The 27812-nt window shown below is 40.2% G+C and overlaps 1 protein-coding gene across 2 annotated transcripts; it reads left to right on the top strand.

Annotated features, from left to right (window-relative positions):
- The first annotated feature begins 51 nt into the window (after positions 1 to 51).
- On the top strand, positions 52 to 27812 carry UBA6 (ubiquitin like modifier activating enzyme 6). Of its 2 annotated transcripts, none has more exons than XM_038136078.1 (33): positions 52 to 188; positions 2844 to 2906; positions 3798 to 3892; positions 4711 to 4739; positions 5510 to 5604; positions 6108 to 6219; positions 7319 to 7399; positions 7954 to 8076; positions 9868 to 9991; positions 11235 to 11338; positions 11759 to 11821; positions 12292 to 12368; positions 13019 to 13085; positions 13506 to 13649; positions 14303 to 14370; positions 14629 to 14707; positions 14897 to 14977; positions 15340 to 15417; positions 16684 to 16865; positions 17210 to 17315; positions 18048 to 18137; positions 18247 to 18327; positions 18898 to 19026; positions 19858 to 19909; positions 20016 to 20079; positions 20914 to 20983; positions 21668 to 21739; positions 22443 to 22560; positions 23511 to 23704; positions 24852 to 24979; positions 25745 to 25832; positions 26202 to 26296; positions 27532 to 27812. In XM_038136078.1, exons 2-33 carry the CDS (start codon positions 2866 to 2868, stop codon positions 27665 to 27667), a joined length of 3066 nt encoding a protein of 1021 aa, XP_037992006.1. In that variant the 5' UTR covers positions 52 to 188; positions 2844 to 2865; the 3' UTR covers positions 27668 to 27812. The 2 variants fall into 2 exon arrangements, with proteins under 2 accessions (XP_037992006.1, XP_037992005.1); XM_038136077.1 differs by lacking the exon at positions 52 to 188 and adding an exon at positions 380 to 609 and having other exon boundaries at positions 27532 to 27667.

Below are 27812 nucleotides of genomic sequence, written 5' to 3'. Positions count from 1 at the left end.
GCTGACGAGTCGCGGCGGACCCGCCTCCTCAGGGCGGCACCGGCCCGGCCCGGCCCGGCCCCTCATGTCGGCGCAGGCGGGGAAGCGCCGCGGCACCGGCGCTGCCGCTTCCCACCCCTTTCCTGCCTCTTCCCCCGCCGCCGCCGGCTGCGCTCGGGCCTGGATCGCCACGCCAAGGCCGCCGCGGGGTGAGGAGAGCGGGCGGCGGCGGGGCCGGGGCCGCGGAGGCGGGCGGGGCACGGCGAGCCCGGGCTGGCCGGGGCGGGCGGGCGGGCGGCGGTGCCCAGCGCAGCGGGAGAGCCCCGGAGCGGCGAGCGGGGGCTGCCGCCGCCAGGCTCTGCTGCGGTCGGGGGGGTTCCGAGGCAGCCCGTGGGCTCTCTCGGGGCTCCCCGCTGCAGATTCGAGGTGTCGGTGTTCCCGCATTAGCCCGGCTGGGCAGGAATTGCGTTTGAGCCTCCTCTCTCTCCCGCCGATTGAACGGGGAGCCTGCATCGGCTGGGATCAGCCGCTGGAAGCTCCGGGTAGGTGGGATGAGTCCAGGCCTCCGTGCCATCCCGGCGTGCTGAACAGCGAGCAGCTAACACTGCTTCAGCCCGCGCTGGCTCGGAGGTGAGAACACTGTGAAATCAGCACACCGCTACAGCTCCTGTGCCTTTGCTGCTCTTCGGAGCATCTCAGTCCTTCCTGGTAGCATGTAGCTTCTCGGTTTGTCCCCGGGTTGTGTCGTGCAAGCAGCTGAGGCTTTAAAAAAATGAAGAACATTACTTAAACAGTTAAATACAAGGCTGACATTAAAACCGTTAGTGTTGGCTTTTAAAAGGAAACAGACAAGTGTGTAAATGTTGAGCCTCTGGTAAGAACTAGGACATAACGTTAGAATGACTTTTTTACATGCATTTCTTTGAAGCATATTCAATACCGGTGGAACAAAAGGGAGAAATAACTTGTATGCAGAAATACATTAACCAAGTTTGTCCTACGGTCACTTGACCACAGTGTCATTAAATCCTCCTTGTGGAAGGAGGTGTTCTGCTCTACCTGATGGGTGCACTGGCAGCATCTCAGTGCTGTAGCTATGACTGCAGGAGGAGAATGGGGAAATGGAAAGTATATTGAAAGAGCCACTGTTAAAGGAGTCTGTGTGAAACAGGTGGCTGAGTTTCTCTTGCCAGTTGATCACACGTCCCACTTGTTTACAGAAGACTGTTTGGGAGGGCATGGAGGTTGAGATGGCTGTCACCAACCACAGCAGTGGAAGCTGAGCATTTTTATCCAGGGCTGGATCACCTTCCCCATCTCAGTACCTCAATCCTTCAATGTTGTGTAGTCCCAGAGTGCCAGTGCTGTTTGTGGAGGGTGATAGTGGAGGAGCAGAACAGCTCTGGTCTGAGAAGGCTTGCTTTGAAGGGGACCTCCAGTCTTGTGTCTCAGGCAGTGGCTGAAATTAAGGTCCTTATTTAAGCATGGACTGAAGCCCGTTACTGTAAGGTGTGTGTTGCACTCTTGAAAATTGCAATCTTGTTGCTTGAGATCTGGCTCAAGTAAAATGGTCATTGCGTGTCTTCAGCCCATGTGGTGTCAAGGGCATGGGAGCTGCTCTGAAGTGGCTGGTGGTCTGGACTGTGGTGGAGCTGCCTTATGCTGACTGCCTTGAGTGCTTGCTGAAGTGCAGGAGTTAATATCCACGTGGTGGAAGAGCTTTGTGGATGAGATTTGTGGCATGTGTCCAATGTAACTCTGTCCCTTGCTGTGCTATTTCAGCGCTTTATAAAAACCAAAAGGACAAATTTTGTGTCAGAACGTTGCAGTCTCCACATTGTGGCAGACTGCAGGTGCCATACTTCAGAAATGTTAAAATGTTTGCCCGAGTCACCTGAACAGTGAATAGGAATTATATTTTAGTCAGGTTTGGAAGTTTTGGGATATATCTGTGCTCTGCAAAAAAAATGTCTGGGCCCTTACATTTCAGTCCCAGGAGAGAGGATTGTCAGCTATTTGTAGTTTCCAAGGCAGTTTGTAGAAAGCTGAAATAAGATATGTGACCCAGAACATCAGTTCCTATCACTACTACAAAAGTACACACAGGGTCTATTTTGGTCATCCTGTGTTTGGTGGCAGTCACCTGCCAGGTTCAGGAAGCACCAGTTCCCAGTGTGCATAAGTAAGAAAAGAGGTGCCCAGGGGCAGATTGTTCCTAATCCCGCTGCTTAGTTATCACCAACTTAACAATGAAAACATCCTTGTTAATGGCCGAAGGCCTTAGTGGCATAGATTATGGTTTTTTTACAGTCCTATCAAACTGTCTAACTGTAATGTCTCAATTGAATGTTGCAGTAATTCAGAACTTTGGGTGTTGGTTTCTTCATTTAGCTGAAACACTTGTTTCTTAAGTGTTTTCAATTAACATAGAAATAATGCAGCATAAATGCCTATTTCTAGCCATTCAGTGATCTCCTATCTTCTTTTCAAAAAAATCCACGGATCAGATAGATGCAAGTTGATCAGCTTGGAGCTCTTAATATAAAAAGAAGTTGCTCTTTCAGTAAATCTAACTGTGGCAAATATAATAAGTCTTGCATTTCCTCAGTGGGGAAATTAATGTTTGTATTTTGAAAGTATTTATTGAAGATTTGTGGGTTTTTGTCTTCTGGCTGGTGTGTGTTTTCCTTATCCATGTGCTGTGATGTTCCACAGGCTTCTTAATGTTGAAAGTGATTCCTGTGTAACATCACTTTTTTATTTTTCAGTTCCTTTAATGAAGAACTGAATGGGGCAGGGAGGGGGTGCCAGCTGTGAAATTGCATCTGACATAACCAGCTCATTTCTTTTTATAACCCTTCTAGTGTAAACAAATCACATTGAATCATGGCGGCAGACTCTATGGAAATTGATGATGCTTTGTATAGGTAAGATTGTCTTGATTTTTAAGCATTGCTCCTGACTTTTCAGGAACACTTACATTTACATGCAGTAATGTTACAATTTCATTCATCCCTCAACCTTTTCTGTGCTTCTCGGTCCTCGTCATCAATATCTCTGTTACCCTCCAGAACTCAGGGTGTTGAATTTGAGGGGTTTTTTTGTAGATTTAAAAAAACATATTTCTTTTGGTTTAGTTTTGTTTTAATTTGTTAGCTGGGAATGTCTTGAGATCGTTTGGCATGGTAATTGTTCAGAAAGTCCCTACTGGTACAAATGATATCCTTGTAAAAGCACGGTGGGATGAAAAGCTTCTTTGTAAATCAAAAAGTAAAAAATAATTTAAAAATGCTTGCATGCAGAACAAATAAGGCTTCTTTTTAATTCAGTGCAGTGCTTCTGGTGTTGTGTCACTTTTACTTTTTGGCAGTAGCCTCATGAAAGTTATTCTTTTCTTTGATGAAAAAGGTGATGTTTAGAATGGTATAAGTTTAGTTGTACAGATGGATGTTAGGACTCTCTCAGATTTCAGGATCTGATTACAAAAGCTGTGTCACCCTCTCTTTTGAAGATTTCTGATAATGAAGAAATTCTTTTGCATGCTTGTGTCTTCAATAGTTAATTCCAAAAACTTTGTTTATCCTGAAGAAGTTTTTGCAGTGATTTAAAATTATAACTTTATTTATCATCTCTAAAGCCTGGCACTGACAAGGTCTGACTAAATGCATTTCACTGTATGCACTGTGAGTGCAAACCCTATGTTTAATTGATAAACATTTCAGTTTTTAAAAAGTTTTTAATGACTGGGAATTCTTGACTTGCTTTAATATGCTCTTGATTTTGTATCTTGTTTTGATCTGAATTTGTCTTTGCTGTAGTCGCCAGAGGTATGTTCTTGGAGACACAGCAATGCAGAAGATGGCTCAGTCCCACGTGTTCCTGAGTGGTATTGGTGGCCTTGGAGTGGAGATTGGTAAGTTAGGTAACATTTATTTAAAAAGACACAAGTGTGTGTAAACTGTCCCAGAATACTTGGAAACCTTAAATTTAAATATAATAAGCATGTCTGAACTGTCTGAGCGGATTTGTACGTGCATTATGCATATTACTAACACTGCAGATGCAGGAAAGATCCTGGACTTAAGTTCTCATTTCACTAGAACAACATTTCAAATTTTACTTCAAAATGTGCTTCCATGAGCCAGATTGCTTTACCCTGGTGAAGGTTTAGGGTAGGCAATCCGAGTTACTCTTTTAGGCATCAGTATCAATGAATGTATTATAGGAATAGCTATAGCCCAAATTTTTAACATGTATGAAATGGGAGGATGTGTGGGAGAACAGAACTATTTGGTGAAAATGCATAACTGCACTGATACAAGAGACTCCTTAAGAATTTCCCTTACTCCTCAGGAGCAAAATGATGTTGTTTTGGCTGGTTCATGCCTGGGGTGTCACTTCTTCAGTTGCCTCTAGTGGTTCTATGCGCCAGATGCCAGAACAGAGTCATGGGGTTTTGCAGTTTGTTGTCATTACTGTCTCTGTAATCACAACTGTGGGATGATCAGCTGAAAAATGACAAATGGAGAGAGTCTTTTTTAACCTTGCTTATGTTATTTTGCTTTCTGGGGAGCTGTAGAATGCTTGAGCGAAATGTAAAAGAGAAAAAACCCTTAAGCTATGAAGTTATTAACAATGAAATACTGTTATTGTCCACCTGAATAACTATCCAATTACAGATTTGCAAGTAACCTGCAATAATCTGTTTTTGCTTTGTTCTTGTTTTTTCAGCCAAAAACATCATTCTGGCTGGGGTAAAGGTATGTAAAACAATTCTGTTGTTGGGTATTCTTGGGAAAGCATGAGAAAAAGACAAAACACTGCTAGCTAATTAATCTAAAGTTTCTGAATCTGTTTTTCAGTAGAAGGGTTGCAAAACATGTGAGAACCTAGGGGTGAAAACTTTCAATAATCTGGATGTTCTAGTGGTACCGTCAGAATTTCATGTTAATGTCCACTGCACTCTGAAATAGCTCATAAAATATTTTAGCCAGCTGCTGATTAGACACTGAATCCTTTTGTACAAAGTGGCTTTTCCTAAATGGAGTGGTCCAAACTCGAAACCCAAACTATTCAAAATATGTTATCTTTCTTTGTCATCCATGAGAATCCTTTTGTGTAGACATTAGAATGTTGGGTGTTTTAATCCAACAACTGCTTTTGTGCTGCTGGGATTAATTTTATTAGCAAGAAGGCTTTTAAAACTCTTCTTTCCAATAGGAAAAAATCAAGTGAGTCCATTAATTTTCAGATCACAATTGCCCCTGTATCACAGTCTGGCAAAAATCATCCTTGGTATTTAAATGCTGTCTGTTATCACTGCAAACTGGGAGGAAAATGCTGAAGTGCATGTTGCAGATGTGTTTTGCTCTCTTGGAAAAGAGTTTGAAAGAGCTTGTTCTTACATGTGCTACATGTAAGAACACTGCAGTGTTAGTCCTCCATTGTTTTATGGGGCTTAATCCATCCTTTTAGGTCCTGTGACCTTGTCTATTTCTTCCAGCAAATGCTTTTTGACAAACTTTCTTAGGCTCTTACAGTTCATGACACCAAGCACTGCACAAAATGGGATTTGGGGATCAACTTCTTCATCCATGAAGATGATGTTACCAGTCAAAGGAACAGGTTAGTGAAGTCTTTGGAGTTAAGAGAGGACTGAGCCTGATGGTTTCATCAGCATCAAAAATAGCAGTTTGTTGTCCAAGAGCTGGTAGTACATATCAAATACCTGTTAAACCCTTTCTCTGGATTTGCAGGCTGTGAGTACAGTACCCATGTAGATATTAGAGGAAGTCTAGACTTGGGACTGAGGTTTTGAGTCACAAGTGTCGCTGCTTGTTATGCAAATATGATAGTGGGGGCCAGCATGCATTTCTTCCTTGGGCTTTCTCAGCCACCTGTACAAGACTGGACAACAGCCATGACAGCAGACAGTCTGTGAGTCCTGTGGGATATTGGACACAGCAGTTTTCCTCAGACCTGCTAGGAATTAAAATGTAAATAAATGAGTTATTGTTATTGCCAGGAGTCATTGTGAGGATCTCTTGCAGGGCATATGTAGTATGAAATTCTATATTGAAAATACAGTTTGTAGATATGTAAAAAATTGAAAATTGCTTTTTTTTCAGGGCTGAGGCCACACTTCCTCGTATTGCAGAACTCAATCCATATGTCCATGTAGCAGCATCAACTGTGCCACTAGATGAAACCACAGATCTGTCTTTCCTAAAGCACTACCAGGTATGTCACTCTTAAAGCAGTTGTATGTGTATTCGTGTATTCTGTTCAGAGCATACAACTTGGATTTTTTATGTAAGTAAATAGAATTAAGAACTTTGAAGTATGTGTTGAGATGGTTTAAATAAAACTGTAGGTGTTACATTTAGACTGATGAAGTATTCTGCTTATTTTTTTCAAGACTGAAACAGTGAGTTTGTGTTCCGACCACTTTCTTAATACACTTACTATAGAATTTGCTGTGACAATAAATAGCTAAGTTGGGTCGCTGTACAAATTTTTTTCTTTGAAGGTGAAACTCTGACCTTTCTTTGCAGCGGCATAGCACAGATGTTCTACATATATTCTGTGTGCTGTGTTCCAGGCAGCAGAAGCTCAGGCTGTATATTTAGATGATTCATGTATGTATGTATGTATGTAATGAAATGTAAGTGCCTCTCTGGTGGAGTGAAGGCACTTGCAGTTGTTCAGTCAGCTGTCTCCTGCCTGTGTGCATGGCTCTGTCTGAGTGGGGAACCTTTACTGTGTGGCTGACATACAAGCACACCAAGCTGGTGAATGTCCCAGCTACAGCAGGCCAGTGTAACTGAATAGATTGCAGTGCATGTGCCTTGGAACACAATACTGTCCTAGACATTAGAGGAATGTGTGTAGAAATTCTGTGTCTGCAATTTTATGACCACATATACTGGAAGCCTGTGCTGACTTGGTGTGCACTGATGAGTATTATTTATGTTCGTTTGCTAGCTTTAATCCTAAAATTCAAAATCTACATTTTTGCTGAGATTATCCATAACTGTTTGGGTAAATATTCTAATTGGGTATTGAATTCCACAGCTGCAGTCAAAAAAAAACAAACAAAAACCAACCCAAACAAACAAAAACCTGAGAATTTGCTGTTCCTGTTCTTACTCATTCTATTTCCAGAACTTGTGGGGTGGTAACCCATCTGCTTTAATGGAAAAACTTCCTAAAGACTGCTTTCTCTTAAGGATAGGAGTCAGGACACTTAAGTAACTTAGTATAGGTATTAAGTTTTCCCATAGCCTGAAGATACTGATTGCTTTCAGTGTCTTAGAAGTGTTTCTGTTCTTGTTCACAGTGTGTCATATTGACTGAAGTAAGTCTGTTGCTGCAGAAGAAGATTAATGACTTCTGTCATGCTCAGCAGCCACCTATTAAGGTAATAGAAAAAATGCAACACATGAATAATCTGTACAGTGGGCATTCTGGACCTCCAGGGTGTTCTTTCCAAAAATGGAGAAAGATGGTTATGAGGTATATAATTCAATGCAGATGGCATGTTGATGCAGCAGCAGGAGTTCTGGGAATACAGTGCTGCTACTGGTATTATCTGGATACCAGCACAGGTAACTACAGCTTGGTCCTTAATTAAAAAGCAATCATGTTAAAGAAATAGTTTTCACTGTTAACTCAGAATGGTTCTGAAAGAATGTGCTGAGACTGAAGGACATGCTGAGGCTGAATGTCAGAGAAGCAGAAATGGCAGCATTTCACTGTGTAGTGATGTTACTCCTGTGTTGTGAATGGGCTCAGAAATGCTCCTGCAGTTTCAAGGTCTGTTGTTGGTGCTGTGCTGTGGAGTGTGGCCTAAGAACACAACAGGTTTCCACTGCAGAATCAAACCTGCTGGCCTTCAACAGCTCCAGTGTGAGGCATCATATCTTTGGCTTGTGCTGTTCTAAGGATACTCATGATTTTTACTTTCTCTTGTAGTTCATCAGTGCCGATGTGTATGGAGTATGTTCACGTTTGTTCTGTGACTTTGGTGATGAATTTGAAGTGCTGGATACAACAGGAGAAGAACCAAAGGAGATCTTCATTTCAAATATAACACAAGTAAGGGATAAAAGTCATTGTGTCACTTTAACTGTGTTTAAAAGGACTCATTGTTGACTCTTTGAAAAGGAGAGTGCCAGAGTGCTTCACTTGAACAGCCTGCAAAGCAATTTAAAGTTGGTGCTATAGGAGAAGTAAAGTTATTTTGGTTACATTGTTCTTACCCTTGCCTCCTGGTTGTTACTTACTATGTAACACACAGTAATGGTTATTTTTGATTGGAGAGAGAGCAAGAGGTAGAAATAAGGAGATGTAGAAAGAAAAGGATGTAATTTTGCTGTGGAAACAGAGTAAGTATTGCAAGGAAGTGTGAAAATAGGCATGAAAAGAGCCCTTTTTATAAGAAACTGCAGCATTTACAGGCAGGCTACTGGAATGATCAAGGGAATAGAGAGCATATTTTCAAAAGAAATTTAAAGGTTTGCTTTAACCTACCAAAGCAGAGGCAAAGAGAAGGGGATATTATTGCTAATACTTCCAGTGCAGAATGTAAGAATGTCCATTTAATCCTGTATTATTGTTTTATAAAGGGAAATTACTTTAGGTCCTTTTTCCAGTTCTGGAAGTCCAGAGAGTAAGCTCACTCATCCAGCAGCAAGTCTTTTGTCCTATCTCCAGTCTAGATATAAAATAACCAATCTAGGAGGGGTTGTACAGCAGGTTGGGTTTGGTCTGGATTAAAGCTTCTGATATGATGATTTGGATAGCCTGTTCCTTGGTGCCTTTAAAAGGGAATGGATAATTTGATTGTTCTCATTAATTACATAAGGGATACATAGCTGAGTTTCATGGCTTGTGCTGATTACCTGCCAAGTCAAGGAATGAATATATATTTGTATATATGCCTTGTGTTTAATAATCTTACACTTGAATTTAGTTGTATCTTCTACTCTGAAGTGTAAAACTGATGAGAATTAAAACTCAATGCCATCAAGTGCCTGTTCTTGTCCCATAGACAGGGTCATGGTGGCACTGTGTCCCTAAATCAGAGCAGAATTTTCTCCAGTCAACTCCTTTGCCATTGTTCATTGTCCACAGAGAATGTGATCCACTTTAATTAAGTTCTGTGCTACTTAACTGAAATCTTTCTTATACTGGAGACTTTACAGGCCAGGCTTGCTTGCAAATTCACCAAGTTACAGCCTGAGGTGCAGCACAAGGTCTTGATGAGCTGTGTTCAGACTGCAGTGAGGTCTCTGTGTGCATGGCAGGTTGGCATCACATCCCATAACAGGATGAGATGTAGTCTGAGATTCCTGCAACTGTAAGCTTGTCTGTGACCTGCTGAAGCTGTGTCTCTCCTGTATGCTGTCCAGCTTTTTAAGCTTCTAAACTTTCAAGAATGAGTTTGGATATCCTTTCTAAGGATATCAGACAGAAAGGAAGCACGGAGTAATAAGGACCATTTACAAGACTTTATTTTTTAATGGCTCTGAAAATTTCTTTGAGCATGGGGACTATTTTTAGTTTGGAAAAAAGGAATAAATCTGCTACTGTTTTAGAACATAACAATGGATTTATCTGCTGAGAACTAGCAAATGCAGTTTGCTAACATACTGAGAACTGCAACCAGTGAAAATGAGAAAGTTTGTGTGGTAGAAACACTGTTAAATTGAAAATCGTAGGACTGAAAAAGTTGCTATAGGTAACTCTCTTGCTGTGACAGAAATGAGGTGTTAAAAGTACTAGAGACTGCAGTTTCAGCAGACGAAAAGCTATGTGCCTGCAATACAATGTGACCCTCGTGCAGGAGAGACTTTCCTCCTTGCTGACTGCCATTTTTTATTTCAGTCAAATCCTGGTATTGTCACTTGCCTTGAAAATCATCCACACAGGCTTGAAACAGGACAGTTCTTAACCTTTCGGGAAGTTAACGGAATGTCGTGCTTGAATGGATCCACACACCAAATAACAGGTAAACTGCTGCTGACTCATTTGCCAAGTACTTATTTTCTGGCCTGATGTAGCCCCTGCAGTGTTAGTTACCATAGTCAGAGGAGTGCTGGGTTGTGCAGACCTCCAGGGAGCTTGCACAAAAAAAAGTTGCTTTTTGGTGCAAAGGTCTTCCTGGTGTTGTTTTGATGGCATTTAGTAAAGTCTACCTGAACTCATCTTGCTGCTTAAGGAGCCAGTGGCATTGCTCAACTCAAACTGTGGAATCTTGTTGGCAGCCTCTGAGCTGACCATCCTTCGTCTGCTGATGAAACTGTTTTGGTATTTGGAGGGTCCCATAATGCCCGTGCTTCTGTCATGGTTTTGGACGCTTGGTGTGTCACTGTTTGCCTTGTCACTTTTCTGGGTGACAATTTAAGTGTACAGGGATGCATTGACAACATTTTAAGAATGCATTTGAAATTATTTTCATGATTTACTTCTACCTTGCTTTATTCTACTTTATGCATGTCTCAAGGCATTCTACTTGGTTCCTTTCAGATGCTGGAGAATTTTCCAGTTCCCAGATCTGAATGTCTGTTTGTTTGGAGCAGAAGAGAGAGCAAGTGGGTGGGGGATGGTTGTTTGTTTTTAACTGTTTTGTGGCCTGACACAAAAAACAGTACCCTTGAAACATGTGCTTGAATCTGTTTCCTCTGGGTCCTTGCATTTTGCTGGAACTGATGCTGCAGTCAGTTCATTCCTCCTATTCATTGCTCAGCTTTTGGTTTTAGTTTACCATGAATTAACAATTTTTCTGTCTTTTTGCCTTGCCTGAATGATGCTTCCCGTGTATGAGGGGGAAGATGTGACAAAATGCTCCAGCTGCCTTTTTTGATTACCTGTACTTCTCATCATAGGGCTAAAGTCATACTCAGAGCAGTTAATACTGGACACTGCTGTGCACGTTCTGAAGAAAATTAAATGTGATTTCATTTTTGTTAAAGAGCTGTGGTCATCAGAATTCTTGTTAAATTTGCTGCCACTTAAAAAAGCTAATTTCATAACAGATCACGTGAAACTAATGCTTTGTCCCTCTGCCAGTTTCTGGGTTAATCCTGTTAGAAGGATCAGCTGTGCTTATGCTTTCAAAATAAGGTTGCCCGCTGCAAATTGCAGCACTAAAAAAAAGGACAGGGAAACCCCCTCCCTTCATTGTATACAGAACTGTAGCATCCAATGACACTTTGAATTATCTGTCACTGTTTATTGTCTTCTCTTTTCAGTGGTGTCACCTTACTCCTTCAGCATTGGTGATACATCAGAGATGGAGCCTTACCTGCATGGAGGCATAGCTGTGCAAGTGAAGACACCCAAGATGTGTTACTTTGTAAGTGTGTGCTTGACAGAGCTGGGTTCTCAGGCGTTAATGCTCTGAGCACTGGAAGCAGAGTTCAGCACGTACATGTTTCCTAGAATTATAGAATGTCCTTTGTTTGGAAGGGACCCACAAGGATCAGGGACTCCAGCTCCTGGCTCTGCACAGGACAACCCCAAAAATCACACCTGTTTAAAGATGACTCTTGCCACTAGGATGTGAAACATCTCTCTGACCATTTTTGATAGAACTTGCAGTAGATAATTATTTTTAGCATCTAGTATGGTATGAATAATGAAAACAGCAATGGCAGTGCTAGTCAGAAAGGATATCTATTTCTCAATCTCTGTAGGAAGAGTATTGTTTTGTCAGGTAGCAGTGGCTGTTGTGTTCTTAAGTAGTGTGTTGTTGTCATGAATTCTGTTTTTCCAGGAACGGCTAGAGAAGCAGATAACAAATCCATTATGCCTTGTTGCAGATTTTAGCAAGCCTGAGGTAATTAGCATGTGGGGATTTGGGTATAAGTGCTCTAATAGTGAAAAAAACATGAATTGTAATTTGTAACTTTATGTTTAGCATAATATAATTTCTACTTTTTGCCCTTAATGCTGGGCTTTGTTATTGATGTTTGGTAAAATGCAATGCATTATAATATCTAGTTAAAAGAAGATCACTGCAGTTTCTAATTTCAGCTCTAAATTCTTTTGGGGACTCTTCAGTTGGACTTAGTTGAAGTGGGTGTTGAATGTGTGTAAAGGGCGTTGCATTGCTATGCAACACTTTTTAAAAAATGTGAATAAAATATATTTCAAATTCACTTTTTAAGGCCATTTTAAAACTTTTTTTGAGTATTGTACTTAAGAGACAAGAAATGAAATGGTAACTAAAGAGTTCAGATAGTTGTTTTTGTTTACTTCATTTCTTTCTAGTTTGTAACTGATCAACAGCTGTTTTTGTCTTAACAGGCACCTTTGCAGATCCATGTTGCCATGCTTGCCTTGAACCACTTCCAGGAGAACTTTGGTCGTGGGCCGAACATTGGGTAAAGCAGCAGTTCTGTGTTGGTCAAGCCTTGAATCAGACAGATCTCTCCTTTTTGTGTAGTTACTGGGTGTCTGTGCAGCATGGTACCTCCCCTGTCTGGTACTGATAGACCACGTAGAAATAGAAAGATGAAAAATGTTACCTGATGTGTGTCTGGGTGTGTCACAAGGCTTTCCCAGTATAGCAGTGACACTCTCTGGGCCCACGTGGACAGGAGATACTTCTGGAGGGAGGCCTTCTCTGTTCTAGTTTTTTCACATTGTGGGACTGATATGGAAAAGTTGTTTCAGTGGTCCTGAATTATCTTGTAGTTCATGGATTAAAAAAAATCTGAATGATTTGGGTTTAATTTTCAGTGGTTTTCATTCAGCTGTAGCTCTTGATGTGTGTAATTCTGAGCTAAATGAGACAAAATTACTTAAGAAGTATAAATCTTAAGACTGTACTTGCACACGGGCTTTTCCACTGAGACTCCTGTTCTTGAGCTAACCCTAACATTTAGAAGTACATCTTGAATGCTCACTGTTAAGGATAATGTGAGATTCCATACTTCCTACTGTATCCATTGCTTTTTCTTCCATTGATTGTGTTTCTAGAAGAACTCTGGAATGTTTAAGTCATCATTATTGTTTCTATCTTGGTGTCTAGATGCCTTCAAGATGCTGAGGAAATGCTGAAAATAGCCATTTCTATAAGCGAAACACTGGAAAACAAAGTGAGTAAGGAGCCATTGTCATTATGACTCACTTTTTAATGTGCTTATTTACCAGCCTAAGAGTCATGCTTTAGTTGTTGGTTGTTAGTTGTGTAGTTGTTGTTCTGGCCTTTGAGTCCATCTTTAGATAGATTAGCTGGTTGTCTGAAGGACATGTGAGGAAACAGAATGGGATTTCAGCATGGGTTCAACTAAATGTTGACCTGACATGAAGACTGATCCTGTGGTGATGTGAATCCAGTTTTTAGACAAATGCATGTGACAAATGCAGGGTATATGGTGGATCTGTCTTGTCTGGAAACATTTTGCTAGTCAGAGTGAAATAATCTGTCTTTTAATTAAGAATAATGGTCTGTGAAACTGTCAAACACTGACTTGCTCACTGAGGGAGTAAACCTGTTCCTGTGTCTTACTTTTTAGCCTCAGGTGAATGGAGATGTGGTGAAATGGCTGTCTAGAACTGCTCAGGGATTTCTACCTCCTTTGGCTGCAGCAGTGGGTGGTGTTGCTAGCCAGGAAGTCCTGAAGGCAGTAACAGGAAAATTTTCTCCCTTGCAGCAGTGGGTAAGGCTGTCTTGGTTTTTGGATGGTTATTTTGACATCTTATGAATGGATAGTTGTGTGTAAATGCTGTATGATCAGAGTAACCTGAACAACTTATATAACATGGAACTAAAAAAAAAATGTGTACAATAAAATTACCGCCAGTTTTAGTTAAAATTTTTGTATTTGGGGTTCAGATAGTGCATTGTTTTTCCACACTAGCAAAAACAGCATTGGCTTGTCACTGCATGGATGCAAAGGTGTGATATAGTGCAGATACCAGCTTTAAGCTACTGTATGTAAAAGCAGGTCTTTCAGACTCTCAGGATAAATGTCAGAGTACAGTTGGATTAAAAAATATCACAATCTTCAGAGTTACCTATGGAGGGGTAAAAACTTGCAGCTCACCTGTTTGAGTGAATGTTTTTTCCCCTCTGTGTCCCCTCTGTTTTTTCCCCTCTGTGTCCAAGTGATTCTTCTTGTCCACTAAAATTGTGAAGTGAACTGTAGGGTACCAGATGCTGTGTAGTCTTCCAGTGACAGTAAAAACTTAGTGCTTCTACATTTCCAGACTCTGTTGTTCATACAATGTGCTCAGTTTTTAAATTAAAATAACATTAATGTTTTCAGAGGTTTTTAATGGATTTTTTTTCTTTTTTTTCATTTTTTTACAGCTATATATAGATGTTTTAGACATTGTAACACCTCTAGAGAAGGTGGGCTCTGAGGAGTTTCTCCCACGGTAAATATAACTACAAACTGTTGGCTTATGTACTGTTGACATCTGAATTTCAAGCAGGCACAGATGTCTTTAAATTCAGTGCCGTTTGCTGGAGGAACAGCTTGGGGGTTAAAAATGTGTGTCCTATTTCAGCATGAATAGGAATTATACTCTGTCTGACTTGCTTAGTTCATGTCAAAGTGTAGTTTGGCATCAGTGATACTACCATGATAAATAGCAGCTTGAAGTCTCCTGTTCTTGTCTCCTGTGCCTGCATAGGGGAGATAGATACGATGCCTTGAGGGCTTGTATTGGAGACTCTCTGTGCCAGAAGCTCCATGATTTGAATGTGTTCTTGGTGAGTATGGCTGACACTGTTTCACTGTTTGCAAATGCTTTGTTGGTACAGCTAATGCCCACTGTCCTCAAAATGCATGAGGGCAGCTCTGTGATGTGCCACTGCAGAATAAATGGTCCAGAATTGGAGTGGACTTGTCTTTGTGGTTTCCACTTACATTTCTGATTCTACAAATGTAATGTTCTTTAGGTTGGCTGTGGAGCCATAGGCTGTGAAATGCTGAAAAACTTTGCACTTCTTGGTGTTGGTACTGGGCAAGACAAAGGATTGGTAAGTCACCTGTTAACCTTACTTCTCATTAGAAGTAGTGTGACAGGGAAGAGTTAAATAATTAGACAACTAACATTGTTAAAAGCCTAAGTCTTATTTCAGGTTGATCTCTGTGCAGAGGATACAGTGGCCTTGGCATAGAAGGTGTGCAATTAGAAGCAGAATACACTTGGAGCAGTCTTGCTGTATTTTGATTTTAAAACAAAATTTAGTCAGTCAATGTAAGCAGAGCTTTGGCCACAGTGGATGCCAATAACAGTGTTTTGTTTTGACAAGTATCTGTAGAAGCATCATCAAGATCATTGCTCAGTGTTACACTTAAATTGTAACTTCAGCTGTTGCTTTTGCCCCTTCTGACTTAGGTTACAATTACAGATCCAGATTTGATAGAGAAATCCAACCTGAACAGGCAGTTTCTTTTTCGACCTCATCACATACAGGTAGGCTTTCTTATTCAGTAAATTTTCTGGACTATTGTGTTGCCCTGTCCTGTGTCCCTACAGAGACCTGAACTTGTGAGTGTCTGTACTTCTATCCAGAAAAGATTTAGAGGCTGTAATGAAATCTAGGGGATTTTTTAAACAGTGCCTAGAACTCCAATGGCATCCAACTCATCACTAGTATCAATTAAGTAAAATTGGCTTGTCGAATCTTAATTTGTACTGGTGTTTTTCACTAACGAAATCTCTCAAATTTGACAGTTGGATGAGTATTGTATTGTGTAAGAGCCTGCCATGCGTTACTATGTCAGAAATGCTCTACTATGCCATTGGAATTTGGGGAAAATAAACTACAAAAAATACACAGTGCTGGCAGAAGTGTTCTTGATATAGCTCAGTAGTGCTGCTGCTGATGGAACTTGACCAAAGCTGGTGTCTTCTGACTTAATTCAATTTTCACTAAGCTGGTAAATAGTTTTGAAAAAGCCCAACATGTACATTCAGTAAATGCATAGCACAGAAGCTGTTAATTCCTTAGAAGCAGAGAGAATATCCCCGTCCTTGCAAACACAGCACAAAGTAAAAAAGGTGGCTTAGATCATGACAGCAATGCAGAAAAAGGCTTCCCCTGCCCAAAACACAACAGCTGAATATTTTTCTGCCTCCTGTTTATGTGTAGCAAATCTGGGAACAGATTGCACTTTGGAATAGTGCAATAGATAAATGAAAGGTGAACCCTGCAAGCTTTTAGAAGCCACAGGCTTGAGTGCTGATCTCTAGATAATGGTGGTATGGCTGGAAGTGTTGGGTAGGTCAAGAACTCTATTTCAGTTTAGCTTCTGAAATTGGTTTTGTGTGGAATGCCTTGCAGTAATGTGATTATTCGCAGGTGCTTGATGTCTGTGCTGCATAGACACAGTAACAGTTACTAATAGGTTTATCCTCAGTCACTCATGAGCTGCTCCCTTCTTTTGAAGAAATTCTTATGAGTGGCAGCACGTGGCATCAGTTTGTTACTTCATAAACCATTTACGCGCTTCCACCACGTGGTCTCTGAAACACTAAATAAAACAAAAAATAAAACTAGATTAATAAGATATTTATCAGTGAGGGGGGTATATGAAGAAAAAAATGTTGTTTATTGTATGTTTTGCATACTAACATTTCTGTCAGTGAATTTTGTCTGATCAGCAAATGAAATTGCTATTTCTGAGTCCTTGATGTTCTTTTTCTGAGTATTGCTGATATCTGTATTTATGCTTTCAGAAACCTAAGAGCTACACTGCAGCAGAAGCAACTCTGAACATCAATCCTTACATAAAGATTGATTCAGATATTAATAAAGTTTGTCCAGCCACTGAGAACACTTACAGTGATGAATTCTACACCAAGCAAGACGTGATTGTGACTGCTTTGGACAATGTTGAAGCCAGGAGATACATTGATAGGTAGGGGGTGGAAGGGATGCAAGGGCAACTTCTGATGAGGGTGAGGATACTCTGTCAGTTTTAAAATTATTAAAGCATAAAAATATGCATTTAAATTTAAAAGTAGAGGTATTGACATTTACAAATAATTTCTAATGCTTATAATCCACACATGCTGAGGTGTATGGTATCCTGACCTCACCTGAATAGTTCTTATTTAATCTCTTTTTTCCCTGAGTTTGGTGTAAGCTTTCCACACTTCTGAAAGTCCCTAGAGACAACTCTGGTTGCACTCCAGTAATGTTTGCACAGCAAGAATGTAGAGATTGTTCTGTACTCTGATAGTCTGTGTCTTTCCATGTCAGTCGTTGTGTAGCAAACCTGCGTCCTCTTATAGACTCTGGAACTATGGGAACAAAAGGACACACAGAAGTTATTGTGCCCCATCTGACAGAGTCCTACAACAGTCATGTAAGTCTTTCAAGACCATCGCTCACCTTCTGTACCTTGTCCCATGATGCTCTCTGATTCTTTGATCATTTTTATGTGTCTTTCTAAAATAAGTGGCCTATTTGAGCTACTGAAGAACAGTACTGTTAGGAAATAGTTGCTTCCCTTGTTTCTGAAGAAAAACTCACAGGAAATAAAATTTGAGCAGTTCTGTACAAGCATACATAACCGTTCTGTTTGAATGGGAAAGGGGAAAATGAACCTTCGGGCTCTATTGCTGATAGACACTACCTGCAGTATCCCTCTATTTTAAGTTCTTGTGGAGAAATTCAGTGGTTGAGAACACCATGAAATAGGGCCATGTGGACACAGAGACAGGATTTTGAGCATCCTAGTTGTCTTGTTAGGGTCCATAAAGAAGTCTTTCTGGCCTTGAGTGACAGGGCATGTTTCATATTGAAAGTGTACATGAATGCCAGCTCCACATCTTGGAAAACCTGGCTGGCAATTTCACCTGTTTTTTATGTTTCAAAGTTCAGTTTCGCTCTCCAGTGTTGAGTTTAGACTATTCCTCATAAAGAAGAATTGACAATACTAGCTAGTGTTCATAAAACAGATTTCTAAGCATAAAAAGCCACTTTGTATTTTATAACAGCAGAGTTTTTAACTTATGTAGTGTACAAGTTCTTGGTGCTATTATTAGCAATTAGCCTGGATAAGCCTGCATTGACATGCAACCCTCTTTAATTCCAGCGGGATCCCCCAGAGGAAGAAATACCTTTTTGCACCTTGAAGTCTTTCCCAGCTGCTATTGAGCATACAATACAGTGGGCAAGAGATAAGGTAATGAATTAACCTTTCTGGCATTCAGCACAATTCTATGTGTGTTTGTAAGGGTGGGCATCTGATATTCTTCTTGCATAATGCCATATTTGTTCTTTTTATTTTACAGTTTGAAAGTTCATTTTCTCACAAGCCTTCATTGTTTAACAAGTTCTGGCAAACCTATCCATCAGCAGAAGATGTTTTACAGGTAAGGGAATGTTGCCAGGGTAAAATAGAGGGTTTAAAATACTGCTTTATGGATCTTGTTTCTATTTAAGGCCTGTGAAATTAGGCTTAGTTTCTGACTTTTTTCAGAAAATGTGAAGACTTACTTGGCCCAGTCAGTAGTTGATCATATGAACAGTAGTTCTGATGTGTCTCATAATTAATAGCTCCTCCAGCTCATGGACTCTGCACATGATGTAGAAATACCAGAACGACTGAGACACTGCTAGTGTGTGATTAGTGTGTGCCACACTGATGTGTAACTAGCTGGGAAAAATGAAAGTAAGACTGAGTTTGAAGTGAGTTCAAGTAGTAATAAATTAGATTGGAATTGTTTACTGTCTTTTTCTTTTGAGTCTGTAATGGCCTGTGGTCCAAAGGGCTGGGAAGTAAATGGGGAAAAACCCCAGTGGAGAGGAGCACATAAAGGATAATATTTAATGAAGTGAACCTCTATTTCCTCTTGCCTGTGGATTACTAAAAACATATTTACTGTTTGACTGGATTAGAAGGAATCTTGTCTGTTTTAACATTTTCATGTTTCTTTATCTAGAGAATAAAATCGGGAGAGAGCTTGGAAGGCTGTTTTCATGTTATTAAAACTCTCAGTAGAAGACCTCGAAGTTGGACTCAGTGTGTAGAATTAGCAAGAGTAAAATTTGAAAAGTATTTTAGCCATAAGGTAGGTAAGACCTATAAATGAGGTAGTATGATGAGGATGATGAAGATTTTAGAAAACCTGGTGGCCCTAATAACGAGGTGTCCAAGTCTTTGCACTCACTTCCATCTCTTCATAAATAACAAATTATATTTGAAACCTAAAAATGCTGCATCCCTTTCTACTGTAGCACTTCCAGGTCTGGTTTATTAAATCACTCTTAGTACTCTGTTCAGTAGTCTCCACGCAGTTTTCTTGGCATTTTTCCATTTTTTTCCAAAATATCAGTATTTTCAGATGTCTTTTATTAGGCAGTGGGTTTGTTTCCCACACTAAACTCCCGTTCCTGAACTCACCTTTGTAACCCTGATTTTCTCAAACATTTTTCTGAAATAAGAGCGTGTTGTTCTGACAGTCTGGCCCACAGTGTCACTTAAAGTATGTGTGTAATTTTGTAGGAAAGATGGGATTGGGATGTTGTGGATTAATAAACATTCCTGTGCATACAGAATCCCTCGTGGTAGTTGTCACATTAAGAAAATATTGCATTCCAAGTTGTGAATCCATATGAAAGAATCCTAAAGTGACAATAAGGTGGGGGAGAATACTTTGCTTCTTGAATTAAATGCCTTCCTTGAGCTTTGTGCAGATGAGGTGACATTGTCATCTCTGTTCTGTGAATGAAATGGGCAAGCACTCTGTCTAGTAGTACTTGTCTTTAAGCTGTCCATCTTGACAAAGGTATTTGATGATTTTCTTAACTCTTTAAATTACTTTAGCTAGTCAGGCTTGATATAGTGTGGTCATGTCAATCTATGTGACAAATTACTAAAGCCTCTTTGGCTTTTCCTCTAGGCTCTTCAGCTCCTTCATTCATTCCCCCTTGATACACGATTAAAAGATGGAAGTAAGTACAAATGCCCCTTTATGCCTGTTGAAAATTCATGGCATATGTCATGTTGTTGCTGCTCCTGGTTCCTTAGGATTTCATCTCAAGTCTGTTTTCCTACCAGGTTTGTTTTGGCAATCACCAAAGAGGCCTCCTTTCCCAGTGAAATTTGAATTTAACGATCCTTTGTAAGTATGGTACTGTCCCAGATGCATTGTATAGCATCCTATAAAGCCCACCTTACAGCATGGCAGTGGCTTTATAGCCCTGGAAGTTGGACTGGAATCAATAGCTGTTAGTACACAGTCTTACCCTGTGGCAGATTTGGTGAGCTGCCAAATACTTTCACTGCAGATAATTTAACTTTCACTGATATGGGATTAGAGGGGGCTGTTCTGACATCATCTAATGTGCAATGGCTTAGAACACCCCTTTTTCATGTCTTATATGGCTGCAGAATTACTGAGTTGTTGCTGTCACACCTCCCTTCCCCCACTGTCCGCTTCATAAAATGCAGGATGTGCCAAATGACCTAGTGAAGGGACTGCTTTTTTTGTTCATTACAGTTTGGGTCTGATCTAGATGGCTTGGGTATTACAGATAATTTTAAAAATTGATGTGGTTGATGGATTAAAAAGCTTTTATCTGCTGTATATCTACAATTGCTTTGAGAAACTGGATCACTGTTTTTAGTTTGAGTGAAAACTGACATCATGGTAAATATCAAAGTAATTCTTAAATTAAGCTTTTCATCATATTGATGTCATGTGAGCATTTGTAATTGTTTGCTTGACTGCAGAGGATAAGGAGACATGATTTTCATTAAGTAACTCTCCACTCATCAAAATTTGCTTCGTTTTGGGGACAATTTCTGAGTCACTCAAAATGTGCTAATTTGTACTGTGTGCACTGAAGGATGGAAATTCTCAGTATGTTTGTTCAAGATCTTGAACATGATTGCAAACCTTTGGGCAACCGAAGTAGAAAAAACAACCAACCAAAAATAATTCTTTTTTTTTTAGGCACTATGGTTTCATCGTGAGCACAGCGAAGCTCTTCGCAACAGTGTACTGTGTTCCTTTCACAGAAAAGGTAATCCAGACTGTAACAGTCTTCCCTTAACTTGACTTGGTGTTCAGTTTTGGCCTATATCCAGCTGCCAGTTCTTTTCAAGGGCCAATTGAAGTGATTCTTATAGTAATCTATCCTTCAGTACTGTCTGTTTGGCAGCTGCTTACACTTTATTTAAATCCCTAACCTGTAGAAGAAATGAGTAATGTATTGGATATTTTCAGTAAGCACTTAGTACTTATAAGTTACTGAAGTTACTTACTTACTTATAAGTTCAGTAAGAACTTAGTAATTATTATTTTGATGCAATATAACTACTGAACTAAATGAAAATCTCTTTAAGGCTTTTTTTAAAAATTAGTGTCTTAGGTATGCTATGGAGGTTTTATTTTTTTACTGTTTACAGCCTCTGCATTGCTCATCCTTTTTTTTCTTGTTTGTTTTTTAATTGGACTTTCCTGTAAGTCAGGTTTGCACTTCTGTTCAGTTTTCAAGTGCTAGGCACTTCACACTGCTCTGGTTTGTTGTGGCAAATGAATTGTCACTTTATGTTTTAATGATGATGTTTAGCTGAAAGATCACTGAATATCTGTGATACTTTTTGGGTCTAGTATTCTTTGAAATCCTATTGTATTTACAGTCTTTTTGTGGAGGCCTTTTTGAGTTGATGTGAATTTAAATTGTTTTTCTTCAAAACCATAACAGGACTTGTCAGAGGAAACCATTTTGGGAATTATTTCATCTGTGAAGGTACCAGAGTTTAGACCTTCAAACAAAGTAAGTGTAATATTTAATTTAAAGAAAAAAATAAAATATTCCACAAGCTGTGTCCTACATCTCCAACTATTTCATTGATGCTAATGAGAAATGAACACAAATTATAATGTGCTTTGGGGAAGTAAGTGTGTTAATGTTCGAGGGAGCCCCAGAAGAACACCTAGTTCAATCCTCTTGCTTAAACAGGGGCAGCTACAGCAAGTCATCAAGGACTGTGTCCCACTGGGTTATGAATACCTCTGAGAATAGAAACTCCACAGCCTCTCTCTGTGCCAGTGTTCAGCCATCCTCACAATTTTTCTGGGATGCTGTTGTTTGTTTCTTTTTCTTTGAAGTATGTTTGTGTGTTTCTTAGGGGATTTTATGTGCTTCATTTTGTGCCCTTGTGCTGTCGCTGGGCACGCTGTGCTGTCTGTGAAGGTACCAGGGTACTTCCCCCCCATGAGATACTTGTACACATTGGTAAGATCCCGGTCTTCTCCTCTCTGAACCATCACAGCTCTCTCAGCTTCTCCTCATATGAGAGATGCTCCTGTTCTTTAATGTTCTTAGAAGCTCTTGGCTGGACTTGATCCGGTAAATCCATGTCTCTCTGGAGCTGGGGAGGAAAGCCTGCAAGGAAGACAGGAAATTCAGTACACTTGACACTTGCACTGTAGGAAGTTCATGTGTTTTATTACTCAAGCACTGTGCACACTTGCAGGTTGTACAGACTGATGAAACTGCAAGAAAACCGGATCATATTCCTGTCAGCAGTGAGGATGAAAGAAATGCTATTTTCCAGCTGGAGAAGTCCATACTATCCAATGAAGCTCTGGAAAGTGAGTAGTGAAACCAGTGTCATAGTTTAGTAATATCCTGCATTTGCATTTGCCACTAGTGACATTCACATCTTTGGATGAAGCAGTTCTGGAATTCTGCAAGAAGTAGAGCTGATACCTAAAGCTTTCTGAAGTGCCATGCAGATACCTGTCCTGTTGCTTGACATTACCATCTGGTTCTGTATTTCTGAGATTCCTGGAAGTGTTAGGGCTTTCTGTTTATGCTTGCTTATAATTACAACACTGATGACAGCGAGCACGCAGCAGTAGGAAACTGAACTCTTTAGGAGAGGGGAAGGATGCTGGCTGGATCCCAGATGGACTGCAAGTGATTCAGGCATGAGAAGGCTGCAGTCACTACTTAGAGTTCTCAATCTGAAATGATCCTAAATTGTAAAGACTGTTGAGAGTCTTCTTTAGCATCTTCTGGATTTGAAATGAGGATGCTCGCATCCCATTTTGTGCCCATTTTGGTCATTAGGCAACAACTACATGCAAGATTTTTTAGCCCATGAATCCAGAAGAAAGACTTTCTTATCCGTAACTCATCCCATGGAGTGTCAACCCAAAACTCTGACTCTAAAGCTACTGAGTCCATATTTTGAAATTTTTGCAGATAAGCTAAGCTTTTAAAGGGAATTCTCTCAGGATGGAGCTTTAATGAGGTGGGGTGTATGAGAAACATCCATAGGAATGTTCAAAATCTATTCTTGGTGGTGCAAGGAAAGTAAAGTTACAGAGCTCTGTTGACGTTTATTTCATTATTCACTTTTAGCAAGTGGTATTGAGAGGGGGCATTTCCTAGCATAGGAAAACAAGTAAGGCACCAAGCTCCAGGACGTGAAATGTTTAATTTGTTAAGATTCTAGTTCCTTTAAATTATGTTTAGGACATCTTCAGTTTTCTAATAATAATTTTTTGCTCTTTTATATTTTCTTTTTTATGAGCAGCTGACTTGCAAATGAAGCCCATCTCCTTTGAGAAAGATGATGATAGTAATGGGCACATAGATTTCGTAACAGCAGCGTCAAACCTGCGAGCCAAGATGTACAACATCGAGCCAGCAGATCGGTTCAAAACAAAGCGCATTGCTGGAAAGATTATTCCTGCCATTGCAACAGCTACTGCTGCAGTATCAGGGCTGGTGAGATTGATTTTTAAATTGCATGTTTCTTTCTGTTACTGTTTCTTGCCTTTAACTGCTGTTGTCTGGGTATTGATTACTGCTACCCTGACAGAGGCTCATTTAAAGAAATGGATTTATTTCTTATGTACCAATAGCAAAGGTCATGCTTGATTCTAGGTGTGGTTGTTGAGAAATGCATGTAGTGGAGGTAGCTCAGCATGGAGCTGCAGTGCCAGCTGAAGATTGAGCTCTGTGTGGGAGCCTCAGGCAAGAGGTCATGAACTGACCCTTTGCACAGCAAAGGGCATGGGGACCTGTGGCCTAGCCAGGTGACCAGACACTAAGTGACACAGGAGGAGGAGCTGAGGACTCAGGAGGACTCAGCTGGAAGACCCTGGACTGTCAAGGCCAGAGACTGTAAGAGTACAAAAGCCCAGGTAGTCCTTTGTTCAGGGCCCCTTCTCCAAGACACCAGCTTGAGATGTTATTCTGTTGCTACACCATGATAAAATTACTCAAAAAACCCAGAAGTCTGAGAATCTGCTAAGGAAAACCAAGGGTCCAGCCAGCAAGGAGACCTTGTCTGGCTGTAAGTATGGGATGAGTAGTGAGGTAGTAATTGAGAAGCTGCCCATTGTGAAGGGGATTCAGTCCCAGCAGTAAAAGTCTTTGATGCTGTGAGTGTAGCTGCTGGAGTGGCTCCTGAATGGTCAAAAAGGGAAGTTTCCTTAACATGGTGAGCCTTTGGTGTTTTAATTTTTAATTTGCAGTGCAGAAAGATGGGTTGGAATTCCACGTTTTGGTTTGTTTTTGGCCATTAGCACTAACTTCCATCATAATGCCACTGCCAAGAGTGGAAAGGATCTGTTCTGTAGTAGTTCATGTTCATGCATCTCACCAGAACCTCATACTTTGTGGAGACTGCATGAACCAAACAGTTTTGGAAGAGTATTACATTAAGAACAGTTTTGAATATTTTAAGTATTTCCCTTGGCTGCAACAGAATTTATTTATGTGGCATAGTGGGTTGCATTTCCATGTTATTTACTCTGCTGATTGGACAAAGACTGATCTCATTAATAACTTCCTTGGTAGTTGCTGGCCTCTTAACTACTCTAGAGTTGATAGCAGTAAAACCTAATAAGTAAATTCTAATTTACTGCAGGTTGCACTGGAACTCATCAAAGTTGTGGGTGGCTACCCAGCTGATGCATACAAGAACTGTTTTCTGAACCTAGCCATTCCCATAATGGTCTTTACAGAAACTGCTGAAGTAAGAAGAACGGAAATCAGGTAGGAAGGACAGTGGCAGAAGGGCAAGGACAATATTTGGAAACATACTAATTGATGCTTAGAACTTGCTGAACCATTCCAACAAGTGTGAAGTTTGAATAGTTACTAAATATATTAAGGTCTTTTGTGCTCACATAGCAACGTTATGATGGAACCACAGCCTGTGGCCATACTCCAGTTAAGCATTCTAGATATTCATGGGTATTTTTTTGTTGTTTAAACTTGGAAAAGGATTAATTGCTTCATGCTTGCTATCAAACTGCTGTTCACTGACTGTGTACTGCTAGAGGTGTAAGCGATCCTTGTAATGCTGCCAAGGGTGTCCCATAATGCATTGCCCAAGAATTTCCTGTTTGGAAAATGCAGTCCATATTCATCTGTCCTAATTTAAAAAAAAATAGTGGGTTTAAAGGCTTAGTTTGGTTTTCAGTGGAAGCTGTTAATTGTGAGACTTTAAAAATCTAGAGATGGTAGATGTGTGGCATTGTTTTTAGGAAACATTCTGGACATGGTTTTGCATCTTGTTCAATACAAGAGCTATTTTTAGTAGGCCTGAAAACTCAGTAACTTCATTGTCAGATACCATGTTTACTCAGAGGTCTTACTGTGTCTTGTGCTTAGCAAGGTCAGAGGGCTGGAGAGAGGGAAGAGGTTTTTGCTCAAGATTAAATAGCACATCAACAAGAAGACATTGCAGTTCTCCCATTTTAAAGGGAATGACTGAGTTCACATTCTAAAGTAACAACCTTTCACTTTTTAAAACAGAAATGGGATATCATTTACCATCTGGGACAGGTGGACAATTTATGGGAAAGAGGATTTTACTCTGTTGGACTTCATAAATGCTGTCAGAGTAAGTTATCTACTGTCCTGGGTTAATACAAGACAAGAGGAAAGGGGTTTCTTGTTTTGGGTTGTTGAATTTTGTTTTCTTTTTTATTTCCATCAAGTTACTGTTCAAACCAGAATAATTTTAGTAATAACTAATGTCGTTGGGAATATCTCTAAGTAAAGGCATCCAAGCCTGTTTTCAAATTCCTTGTTAATTCAGTTGGCTCAAATGTATCTTAATAAAACTTTATATCAGCATCCATGCATTAGCAGGTTTTCTGGTTTGGATCCTATGGATTTGAATAATTAGCTGTAGTATTTGCAGCAGTAGTATCTGCTGGCTTGGGCAGCTGTTCTAGTCTTTTAACAAGTTTTAATTTGTGAATTCCAGGAGAAATATGGAATTGAACCAACTATGGTTGTACAAGGAGTCAAGATGCTCTATGTTCCTGTGATGCCAGGCCATATTAAAAGATTAAAGTTGACGTAAGTATAACTGGAAAATGGACTTAGGGATGCAAGTGCATATACAAATTATGTTCATTGCTTGTATCAAAGGATGTGTGTCTGACAGCAGTATTTTCTTTCAAAGTGGTTTCTAGGGAAGAAAAAAGATTTTTTTTTTTTTTACTTTTTGTAAAAAAAGGAAATAAAAAAGAGAGAGGGAATTATCTTCTGTGATGAGAAAAGGAGACTTGCAAAATGCTGCTTTAACTGTTGAATACCAGAATGAGAAAGCTAAAGAAGTCTGACAGTAATTTCTTGAGGGGAAAGAATGTACCATGGTTCAAGCAGAACAAGACTACTAGAGCCTTTAGAAACGGGCTTAAAACTAATGCTGATACTTAGCAACTAAGCTCTGAAGGAATAATGTATTGCATGAAGTTTAGGATTTCTGTAAGTTTGTTCAATTACAGTAATTGCTTGAGATTCTACATCACTTCAGCCCTTTTAAGAATGATGACATTCACAAGGCTTTGCTGTGCTGCTTACAGGCAGGAAATTGAGGTATTTCACCGTGGCGGTTTGGCAGGATGTGAAGGCAGGGCATTGGGTTTTGACTGAAGGCCTTTGCAAAATAACAGCCAGATCTCACCCAGGTTTAGTTCTGCCTTACACCTGTGGATTTAATGGCTTTAGCTCAAAATCTATTCCTTACAGCTCCTGTGAAGTGTGTGGTAGTCAGTGCTCACAGGCTTTGCTGAAGCAAGTGGATGCACTGATCAGTGCTGTTTTGAATGCCTGACAGTAGGTATCAGGCAGAGAGGTATGAGCAAGCTACTTCAAACTCCTGTGGAGAGAAGAGCTGCCAAGCTGTAGAGTGCCTGGCATACTAAGATGATAATTTACGGCCTGTCTCCAAAAATGTTGCTTATATGCTTTCTCTTACAACTGTATAAATAATTTTGAATGAGTGGGATATGTAACAAAGTCAAAGTCATAGTATGAAGCTGCCTTCTTGTGAATATCAGGATTTTTTACTACTCTGAGCCTTTAATGGGCTGTGTCTGTCAGGAAAATGGAATACTATTTGCTGAAGCTCAGGTGGAGGATCATCTTTTTTGTGCAATTCAGAGGTGGTGTATTCTCTGTTTGAATTTGGTTTGTAGTATGCTGGGCCAGTACATATTGCTGGCAGTGAAATTCCTCCCAGTCTGGGCCTGAATTCCCACTGCCAATCCTCCTGGTGCATTCATGAACTGCTCTTCATTTCTTTATAGGATGCAAAAGCTTGTGAAACCATCAGCTGATAAGAAGTATGTGGATTTGACAGTATCGTTTGCTCCAGAGACTGATGGAGAGGAAGACTTGCCCGGGCCACCAGTGAGATACTACTTTGTTCAGGAAGACAATTGATGGTAGAGACACAAAAGTCACTCATGGACCATTCGTTCTGAAAGGAGTGTGCTAATTTTCAGCTATTAAAGATGGTACTATATATTTCTTTCTGGTGAAGCCTTAATTAAATGGTGAAAATCAGTGGCTTTGCACTGAAGACAAA

Source organism: Motacilla alba, chromosome 4 (assembly GCF_015832195.1).
Source record: "Motacilla alba alba isolate MOTALB_02 chromosome 4, Motacilla_alba_V1.0_pri, whole genome shotgun sequence".
NCBI lineage: Eukaryota > Metazoa > Chordata > Aves > Passeriformes > Motacillidae > Motacilla > Motacilla alba.
This window is presented reverse-complemented; position numbering and strand designations above follow the sequence as displayed.